Genomic DNA, 10755 nt, shown 5'->3' on the forward strand with positions numbered 1-10755 from the left:
ACTCTTACTTTGAGTTTCTTAGCATATGCACAAAGGTGGTATGTGACCAGGATTACTTTATCTAAACCAGTATTTGGAGGATCTTCCATTGCAGTGCATGCAACATGCTAATGTTTCCTATTCCTGCTTTAGGAGCTGCTGGACAAATTTTTAATAGCTAATGCAACTAATCCAGAGAGCAAGGTATTCTACCTGAAGATGAAGGGAGACTACTTCCGATACCTTGCTGAAGTTGCATGTGGAGATGACAGAAAACGTAAGCATACTGTGTTCAATCATGCTCAAACAGTTAACGCCTACTTCTGTTTTGAGGTGGTGGGGAGAGGAAAGAGGCGCTAGAATGCACTGCATGTGTCACTAACTCTCATAACTCTCAATAAAATGCAGAGGGGCTGCGTTTAGATCTGATCTCTCAGTGCCAGTTTTCAAAGTTTAGGTTGACTTTTACTGGACCTCAAGTGTTCTGCACTGAAAGACTTCATTATCTGGTGAAATGGAATCTAGTGTAGTAGTCCCTTCCCCCACCTCCTCCCATGTGAATGGCTATTGAAGAAATGCTTATTTGAAACTTTCAAAATACTCTCTAGGTGAAAGGTCTCCTAATGGCTTGAGATACATAAACTATACTTGTATTTTTTTTTCCTCCCAAGGTAAGTAGGCTAGAGGTATTGGGGAAAGAGGAAGCTGTCTACAACTTTGTCTGCATTGTCCCTATCAACCCATAGTTTTAATTGGGCAAAACCTAACTGTCAAGCCATGACTCCTTGAGTCAGATGCAGCATTGTGTACACTAGGAATTTACTTCAGTATAGCTGTGAGTCTCAGGGGTGTAAAAATCCTTCTGTCAATGTAGTTACTCCCTCTCAGGGAGGTGGATTACCTATGCCAATGGGAGAATCCCTCCTGTCTGCATAGGTAGTGTCTACACTGAAGTGTTACAGCGGCGCAGCTGTGCTGCTGTAGTGCTTTAAGTGTACACGTACCCTAAATAAGATGACAAATGTAAATTAAATTACTACCTAGATGGACAAAGTGATACTAAAGTAATAGTAATCCGGTATCCTATCAAGAAAGAAAATTTATGGTGAGCTCCAGTCTTAAGCTGTCTGATGCTGGTAGAGCTAGTACACTCCTTTTGTGATTCTAGTCTGTTTACTTCTGCTGATCCTGAAGGACTATACTCCCTCAGAAACCTCAGCAGCCATTAGGACTTACTGCAGGGGTGGAAAGAAACAGCCCGTCACTTGATACGGGGCATTCAGACACTGTTAGCAGTCAACACCTGTTCTGTGGACCATAGAAAATTGTTCACCATAACAGTTAAACTAGATGTTCAGAAGACACATTGGAATGAGTAAGACAACTATCCTGAAAGGTACCCAGATGTCACACCAAGGGCAATATAAAAATTTGGGCAGGTATTAAGAATTAATGATAACTTCATACAGCTCAAGGTAGTCCTGGAATTCTGCCATGATAGAGAAGGGAGTTTGCCAGTCCCTGAGGAGCTGAACTGTCAGCTGGCCATAGAACAGAATGGGTTGCTGATAGAGAGTCAACCAGTTGCAGAAGACTCAATTAAACCAGATGTGAGGGAGGGGCATGGAGCTGATTTTCACTTGCACAAAGGCCTTATTACACTTTTTCTGGCAGTGTAAAGGAACATCTAAATGGGTGCAAATGTAAAATGGTGTAAAGAGGCCTTGATGTAAATGAGAACTGAATCTAAAACTCTTAAAGCTCTTGGCCCTAACAGGACTGTGGCAGAAAGTCAAAGCCAGTACCATAGCATCAAGGGGAAAGCTTTGTATAAGGCTATCATTGAATGTAATCAAGCTGTCAACGCTATCTTTGTTCAGCTTCCATGATAGTCTTACTTCCATTTTAATGTCCAATACCCAATATAACTTTAAGGGCTTGTCTATGCACAGAAGTTGCACTAATTTAAACTTGGGTTTTAAAACCCATTTTTGTAAACTGATGCAAATCCCTGTGTGGATACTTCTATGGGCAGGGCCACCAACCCCGCCTGTGGTTTTAACATTCCTTGACATTTTCCATTTTCAGTAGCTTATAACTTTGTCAAACCATTTGGGTTAATGTTTTCTGTCAGGTGTTTGCCTCAGGCTAAATTAGTTTAGAAATTTTCAGCCAAAATGGTTCAGTAGTTTCCAAAAACAACAGAGATAAATGCTTTGCCCATGCAACAAAATTCTGATGGACTTTTCTGTGAAAAGCTTTGGAGCACAGATTTGAAATTTGGCAGGAGGTAGCCTTTGTGTCAGGAGTGTGCCTTTTCCATCCCTGTGAATATCTACCCAAATTTGGCTATGTTATAAGCCTTTGAAGAATTGTACTTCCCCATGTCCAATAGATACTGCTTAATTTTTAACAGCTAACTTCCCTGAAGGTTCCATCTGCACTGAGCATGCTTCAGCCCAGGGCTGAGCAGGACTTTACCTGTTACTGCCGCTCTGGGCTGCTGCAAGCCAGCCTGGATTCACGCACCTCAAATGACAGCATTGAGACTGTCTCTCCTGTCCCCTCAATGATCCCCCTGATGGGCCCAGGCAGCATGGAAGAGGAATCTGCTTGACTGTAATGTAGATGGGACAAAAAACAGACCTTTGAGAGGGAATAGATTGGGTTGAGGAAACTGGGGCTAGAGACTGGCAGGAGTTGGGGAGGGAGATTGGGACATAATACAAGGTTACAGACTGAGAGCCAGAGTGGGAAAACTGGAGTGGGGGAGAAATCAGAAGCCTGAAGAATGTAAACTGGGACTGGTTAAGTGAAGAGATTGGGACTGGGATAAGGAGCCAGGTGTGGGAAAGAGATGGGACAGGGTGGAGGAGGGTATGTGGAAAAAGAAGTTAAGTTTGGTGGGAGGGAGAAATGGGTGGGGGGGAAGAAGGGGAGAATGCCCATTAAGGCGCACTCTTCCAAATTCTTGATGGGACACACATTATGAGCTATTCCATTAGCTCAAGTGGGAGAGTGCATGGTGTATCTGATGGTTCCTGCTAATGATCTATGTGGGTGTCAATATGATGCCACAGGGTGGAATTTGTTCTTTAAAAAAGTAGGAAATTAAACACATTCTTTAAAATACAATTTTCAAGGTTTCAAAGTCAAGAACTCGGAAATTAAATGCCAGACTTCAGGTTGCCTGTACATTTGCACTATAGAATCATAGAATGGTGGTAAGGCCCTCAAGTGGTCATCAAGTCCATCCCCCTTCACTGAGGTAGGACCAAATAAACCTAGACCATCCCTAACAATGGTTTGTTCAAACTGTTCTTAAAAAACCTAATCCAGAGCTTAACTATCCTTAGAGTTAGGGTCCCCTCCCCCTCACCCTAAATATCCTGCCTAAATTTCCTATGCTGCAGGTATTACTACTTGTCCTACCTTCAATGGACATGGAGAACAATTGATCACTGTCCTCTTTAGAAGAGCCCTTTAACATACATTTGAAGACTTATCAGGTCCCCTCTGTTGTCTTTTCTCTAGACTAAACATGCCCAGTTTTTAATCTTTCTTTATAACTCAGGTTTTCTAAATGTTGTATCACTTTTTGTTGCTCTCCTGGACTGACACCTCACCAGTGCCCAGTACAGCAAGACAACTACCTTCCATGTCTTACATATAACATTCCTCTTAATATACCTCAGAATATTAGCCTTTTTTGCAGCTGCATCTTTGTTGACTTGTATTCAATTTGTGATCCACTATAGTCCCCAGATCCTTCAGCAGTACAACTGTGTAGCCAGTTATTCCCCAATTTGTAGTTGTTTTGTTTCCCCACCCCATCCCCCTTCCTAAGTGAAGTACTTTGTACTGGTCTTTATTGACTTTCATCTTGTTGGGGGGTTTTAGACCAATTTTCCAGTTTGTCAAGGTCATTTTGAATGCTAATCCTGTTCTGTAAAGTTCTTGTAACCTTTCCCAGTTTAGTTCATCCACAGATTTTATTGGTATACTCTCTACTTCATTATCTAATTTGTTGATGAAAATATTGAATAGTACCAGACCCCATGCAGGATCTCAACAGATATGCCCCTCCCAGTTTGACAGCTACTCAGATTTTAGGCCATAGAGGGATCATCATGATCATCTAGTCCAATGGTTCTTCATCTTTACTGCACCCTGCAACCCTTTGGGTCTCAAAATATGTTCTCGCACCCCTTATAAAAAATCATTGAAGTAGGTCAGTTCTTTAAACCTAGATATATTTTTTGTTTGTATATTACAGAAATCATTAAAGTGAATGTTACTAAATTTATAGGTTTGAGGAAACAGAGTAGTTGTACTTATGTGCCTGTGCTTAATTTGTGTTCTCGATGATTTACCTTCTAAAAGAATCTGGCATGTCTTGCACACCCAGAAAGGGCATCTCGTACCCCAGGTTAAGAACCATTGATCTAGTCTGACCACCTGCCCACTCTTGCAGTAGGCCCATAACCTCTTGGTAAGTTACAAGTCCTCACATCTTGATTTAAAGACTTTTTTTTTTCAAGTCAGAATTCAATTTACTTGAATTCAAATCAGTGAGTGACCCGTGAACCATGCTCCAAAGGAAGGTGTACTCTTTCAGTATGGCCTTTCAACCAGTTATATATCCACCTTATAGCAAATTTATCTAGACCACATTTCCCTAGTTTGCTTATGAGCATGTCATGTGGGACTGTCAAAAGCCTCATTAAAATCAAGATATATCAGATCTCTCCCACATCCTCAACATTCACTAGGCAAGTAACCCTATCAAAAAAGAAAATTACGTTGGTTTGGCATGATTTGTTCTTGACATATCCATGCTGGCTATTTCTTATTAGCCTATTATCCTCTAGGAGGTGCTTATAGATTGTCTAATAAATTGTACCAGTATGACAGTCCATATTTACATGATCACATATTATTTTTGCCATAGGATCTTTACCTCATTCAGTGCATAGAATGAACTGTGCTCATTTAATGAGAAGTTGTTCATAGTTTTCTCCTTGTTGCTCAGTGCCTGGCCCCCTGTCTTTACGTCTCATTATTCAAGTCCTGCTATGAAGACAATTATTTCCTCATGAGCTTTTCTATGGCAATTATCATGATAGTACTTAGTAGAGTGCTTTACAAGTATTACCGACTTTATTTTCACAACATGCCTGTGAGATGGGAGGAATTGGGGGAGTATTATCCCCATTTTAGAGATGGGGAACAGTCACAATGATATGGTCAAAAATATTTACTAATTTTGTTGCCCAGTTAAATATGCCTAATACCCATTGAGTCCCTAGTATTGTATCACACTTCATATGTTGAAAGTACAGCTCCCACTGATGTGAGTGCTCAGCAGTTTTGCAGATCAGATGCCAAGATCTCAATTTGGGCACCCAGAAAATGAGGAACACACAATTAGTGACTACCTGTGAAAAGTTTGATTTTAAGTGACCTACCTACGGCAGGGATAGAATCCAGGTTTCCAGGGCAGTATTAGCCTTAAAAAGAACAGGAGTACTTGTGGCACCTTAGAGACTATGCTGAAATAAATTTGTTAGTCTCTAAGGTGCCACAAGTACTCCTGTTCTTCTGTGGATACAGGCGAACACGGCTGCTACTCTGAAACCTTAAATAGCCTTGACCATGAAAACATCCTTTTTTTGTGTGTGTGTGTGTGTGGTTTTTTTTGTTTATCATTTGCCTCACTTATTGCATACACCTTCCTGCTTCTCCAACAAACAAAGCAGGAGGGCTGTAGACACCAGCCTCCTTTACTACATAACCCTGATGCATCCCCAGAGCAGCTCCACCCTGTCCACTGGGGTCCTGTGGAAAAATTGTATGTGATCATGTAATTAAAGATTCATACACATAAGAGGGCTAAATAAAGGTTGCATGGGCAACCTTAGTTCTGGGATTTCCGGAGTCCTTCACTTTGCAATTTTAATCTTAACATGTTTTTTTGTATGTAATACCTATTTAGTTTGAGCCTATAAATGTCAGAACACAGTTGCCCCAGTTTAAAAGTCACACCCTTAGTTAAGCCAATGCAACTGTTTCTTTCAGCCTAAATAATGAGGCCAAGCATTTGTCTAAGGAGGTATTTGAAGCTAGTGTGAGGGACTTGGCTTGCACTTTTCTCTATATCATCCCCCTTTTTATGTTGAAATGTTCCTGTTTCTCAACAGAAACAATAGAAAATTCACAAGCAGCTTATCAGGAGGCATTTGACATCAGCAAGAAAGAGATGCAACCTACACATCCAATTCGTTTGGGCCTAGCTCTTAACTTTTCTGTATTTTACTATGAGATCCTCAACAACCCTGAGCTTGCCTGCACGCTGGCTAAGACAGTAAGTTGCTCTATCTTTTTTTGGAAGGAGGGTAATTCTAATTAATGGAAGCTAATCAATCCACATTATTCAGATCAGTCTGTCTTGTACAATAAAATCCTATTTCATTTAATGTATTTGATTTGCAGGTGCCTACTGTCAACTGACTTAAAGGGACACTGTCAACTTTCGGTTACAGTATTTGTTACTGAAAGAATTTTAAACATACAAGATTTGTGCTGGTTTAAGCTTTTTTTAACCAACTTGGGCAATGCAAATCAATGAAACTCTTTTCACTTTCTTCAATGCTGCATGCTTGTTTATTAAAGCTGTCTTCATGGAAAAAGGTTACACTTAATTTTGAATTGTCCCTTTAATATCTACCCCAGTAACACTAATAAGAGTATTCCTAATCAGTACCTCAATGTAAATATGAAAAACAACTTAATTATTCTAGGCTTTTGATGAGGCTATCGCAGAACTTGATACGCTGAATGAAGACTCATACAAAGACAGTACTCTCATCATGCAGTTGCTTAGAGACAACCTAACAGTAAGTTGCCCTTTTGTGCTATTTGGTCCAATAGCTGTAATTGTATAATAGCTATACTTAGACCTCATTTGTGTGATAAAACCAAAACATGATCTTTATCTAGCACTGAACATCTTAATAGGCCTAAATATCATGTGCTGTATTGAAGAGTTACTCTTGTAAGTAGGTTGAGGTCTAATTTAAACTTCAGTGTGAAAAATTAATTGCATTAATCAGTGGCAGATTCAAAGTTGGTTTGGACTAAAATAATAGCATAAGTTAGTCAGTTTCCATATAGCTAAATACAACTTCACTTCCATCATAAGACCAGCAGGCTTATTTGACTTAGCAGATAGGACTATAAATCTGGTGGAAAAAATGATGATGATCCACAGTCATTAAGACAAGAATGAAAAAAGATAATTGTCTTAAAGGTATTATTGGTTCCAGCAATATTCCCCCATACTTAAATGGGGAATATGGCTGGAACTTTTTAATACTTCTAAAACTGGAATGAACTTTTAAGGTACACCAACTATATATCATGTTATCGGTCTAAGGGAGAGCTAACTACATACTCCAGCAATAGTCCTCACTGTAGTTTTCCATAACAATAGGAGTTGTGACCTTGACTTGTGAGGTGAAAGTGCAACCAGAGAGGGATATCTTGACATTCCAGAGAACAGACTTGTATATTTCTTAAGTGCCAGTAGTATAATTGGGTACAATATATTAAACAAACAGATCTGTATTTGTTTAGCATTATGTCTACTTTGGCTAGTTAAATCTTAAACAGTTATGTATATGGCTGTGCCCTATAGATGCGAAGGTGCTCACCGTAAGCCAGTGGAAGCTCTGCAAGTTAAAGCAATGGAGCTTTACACCTCCAAACTATAGCACTTAACAAATGTAGAACTCCTCCCATCTAGTCCTTGACTTTTTAGTAATAGGACAGTTGGTACTAACATGGATAGACGAGTAAGTTTTCATGCTGATGTGGCTTTTTTCTTATTTCTAGTTATGGACATCAGACAATGCAGGAGAAGAATGTGATGCTGCAGAAGGTGCAGAAAACTAAACTGCACATGGGGTGTGTCATTCTCTTTCCTTCTCAAGAAACCTTTTTACACGTCTCCATTCCTTATAGCTCCACTTGGATTTCCTATAGCAAAGAGAACCCATCCATGTGTATGGAAATCAGTTTATAGTCTTTTCACACTGCAGCTTTGGGAAAACTCCATTCCTTGATTTGTGTTTGTCCTGGCCTTCCCTGTGTGCAGTTACTGCTGTAGAAAAGTATTAATAGCTTCATTTCATATAAACATAAGTAATTTCCAAACACTTATGTAGCGGACTAAAGTGTACCTGGTATTTAAAAACAAAAATCTGAACCAGTTCCTGCAAGTTGACTGTGTTTTGTATTCAGTAAAGATATTAAAATGTAGTTAATTGCAACTAAAGAGTGTTCAACATAGCTTTCTAATTCTCCACATTCCCTCTTATTCTGCAGGGTTTCCTTTCAGTAACTTACTTTCTCATGCAACTGTGTATTCTTTTCATGAAGGTTATGGAAGTATTGGGCCAGATGGAAAGTTTGGCATTTTTAGATTGAGAATTACAAATTGAGTTGCCTTCTGTGTAATATGCTGCAGGGGCTACAGTATGTCTGCGTGAAAATGAGGGTGTCAGTCTTCAGTTGCTGCTGTTTATAAGTTGATATCCCTTCCCAATAAAAGTCACTTACACTCCTGCCTTTGTAGTTCTGGTATTCACTTTACTATGTACTAGAAACAGCATGGAACTGCTGGAATACAGACAGTGCTTTTTGGCAGACTAAAGTGCATGTCATTTCTTAATACACTGGAATGGGAAAACCAATTCAAGTTCACATGTTCAAGTATAACATTTAGTACTTTTCCATGCAGATTTGTGCACATGTGAGAAGGTGTCAAGTTTGTCCAGTGATTGTTATTTAGAGAGTTGGACCACTATTGTGTGTTGCTAATCATTGATTGTAGTCCCAAAAAAGCCTTGTGAAAATGTTATGCCCTATGTAACAGCAAAGTAACATTAAATAAAATTACATTTTATAAACCACTTACTGTTTTTGTAACAATTCCATGCAATTACCTTAAGAGCTGAATTATAGCAAATCTTTCTAGGAGAAATGTCCTTCTCAAACCTGTAACTCATACTTAAAGTCAGTTGTTCAGGTGAATTCACTTTGTATTTACATATTAATGAATTGTATGAAAATACCTGAAAGTTAGTTATTCATATGAATAGTTCATAGGGACAGATAATCCTCAAAGTATAACCTGTGGCATGTGTCCTCCTTAATGAAGCTACTTGTACTGATAGAAATTGTTGTAAAAGACAGAAGCTAAGCAGTTAAATACCAAGTAGTACTCCTTGCTACTAAGAGTTGAAACAGCCTGATGTGTATTCCATTGCCGCAAATCTGTTATTGCCTGATTCTTCTTCATATGGCATCCCTATGGGTGCTCCACTGTAGATGTGCTTGTATCCCTACACTAATCAGGGAACTTTGGTAGCAGTATCAGTTAGGCCCTACACATTCATTTCCCTTCCTCATGCTACACCACAAGGCTAGCATGAGGCTAACCCCCCTCAGTTTTTCCTCATCCACCCCGACTCGTGACGGAGCTATTTGCAGTTCATTAAGACTATATTACTTCAATTTGATTTCTATAGTTCTTAGTTCCCAGTTATAGTCACAGTTTTTCTTTTTCTGATATGTAAACTATTCAAAACTGAATGTCTTTTTATTGAATGGATGCCAGAGTCGCCTCATGACCAATTTAAGGCCATTGTCCAGGAGAGACCAGTTAGTGGTGAAGACATTGCTGCAATCTTCCCTCAGTGCAGTCGACATGGTGACTAGGTCCATCTCCACGGCGGTGGTGATGTGACAGGCATCTTGGCTTCATCTGTCAAGCTTCCCGACGGAGGTACAGTCTACAGTTGAAGACTTCCCTTTTGAGGGCACAAAGCTCTTTGCAGAGAAGATGGATGCCTCTTTTCATACCCTGAAAGACTCCAGGGACACTCTCCAGTTGCTGGGCATTGACATGCCAGGACAAAGACTGTTCAGTTCCCAATCCCAGCAAGACCCCACACGTCTCAATATATGGCTCAACACCACTAGGAGCCACAGAAAAAGGGCAAATTTCCCAAGAGCAAATCATCTGGCCTACAGTCTTCTTTATCCCAGCCCTCTACGTCCAAATATCAGTTTTGACAGATGGGTTGAGACATGTTAGACCACTCCCCCCACCCCCCAACTGATATAGCTGACCATTGCTTTACACCCATTTGACCACCGATTGGCAGTGTTCCACAGTGCTTGGGAATGTATAACATCGGACCAGTGGGTCCTAGAGATTGTTCAGACTCTGTACTTGATCCATTATACCTTCTTACCCCTCCACAACACCCTTCCCTGCCCTTCAGGGACCCTTCTCGCAAGAGTTTATTATGACAAAAGGTAGGTCATTTCCTCCAGTTAGGAGCCATAGAACCAGTACCTCAAAATCTTCTGCTCTTATTTCCTAATATTCAAAAGAGAGGGAGTTTGGAGACCCATAGCGGACCTCAGAGCTCTCAAGTTTTTCAAGGCTCAAAAGTTCAAGATGGTCACATTATCAATGATCATTCCAGCACTGGAACAGGGAGACTGGTTTTTGGCCCTCAGCATTCAGGATGCCTACTTTAATATCCCAGTCCTACCAACTCAGACAATTTCTGATTCACTCTGGGACAAGACCACTACCAATACAGGGTGCTCCCCTTTGGGGTATCATTGGCCCGAGTGTTTTCCACGGTTCTCTCGATGGTAGCCACTCACTTATGATCCCTTGGGAGTGTGATTTTACCTATG

The 10755-nt window shown here is 40.2% G+C and overlaps 1 protein-coding gene across 3 annotated transcripts in view; it reads left to right on the forward strand.

The window, feature by feature from the left end:
• The window catches only part of YWHAQ (tyrosine 3-monooxygenase/tryptophan 5-monooxygenase activation protein theta), a 44159-nt gene extending 35208 nt beyond the window's left edge, over positions 1-8951 (forward strand). For all 3 annotated transcript variants that reach the window (XM_045010547.1, XM_045010546.1, XM_045010545.1), the window contains exons 3-6: positions 133-256; positions 6180-6343; positions 6780-6875; positions 7873-8951. In XM_045010547.1, coding sequence (XP_044866482.1) covers positions 133-256; positions 6180-6343; positions 6780-6875; positions 7873-7932 — 444 coding nt within the window. In that variant the 3' untranslated portion in view covers positions 7933-8951. The remainder of the gene's footprint in view (positions 1-132; positions 257-6179; positions 6344-6779; positions 6876-7872) is intronic.
• Positions 8952-10755: the final 1804 nt, after the last annotated feature.

The sequence above is a fragment of the Mauremys mutica genome, chromosome 3, assembly GCF_020497125.1.
Source record: "Mauremys mutica isolate MM-2020 ecotype Southern chromosome 3, ASM2049712v1, whole genome shotgun sequence".
NCBI lineage: Eukaryota > Metazoa > Chordata > Testudines > Geoemydidae > Mauremys > Mauremys mutica.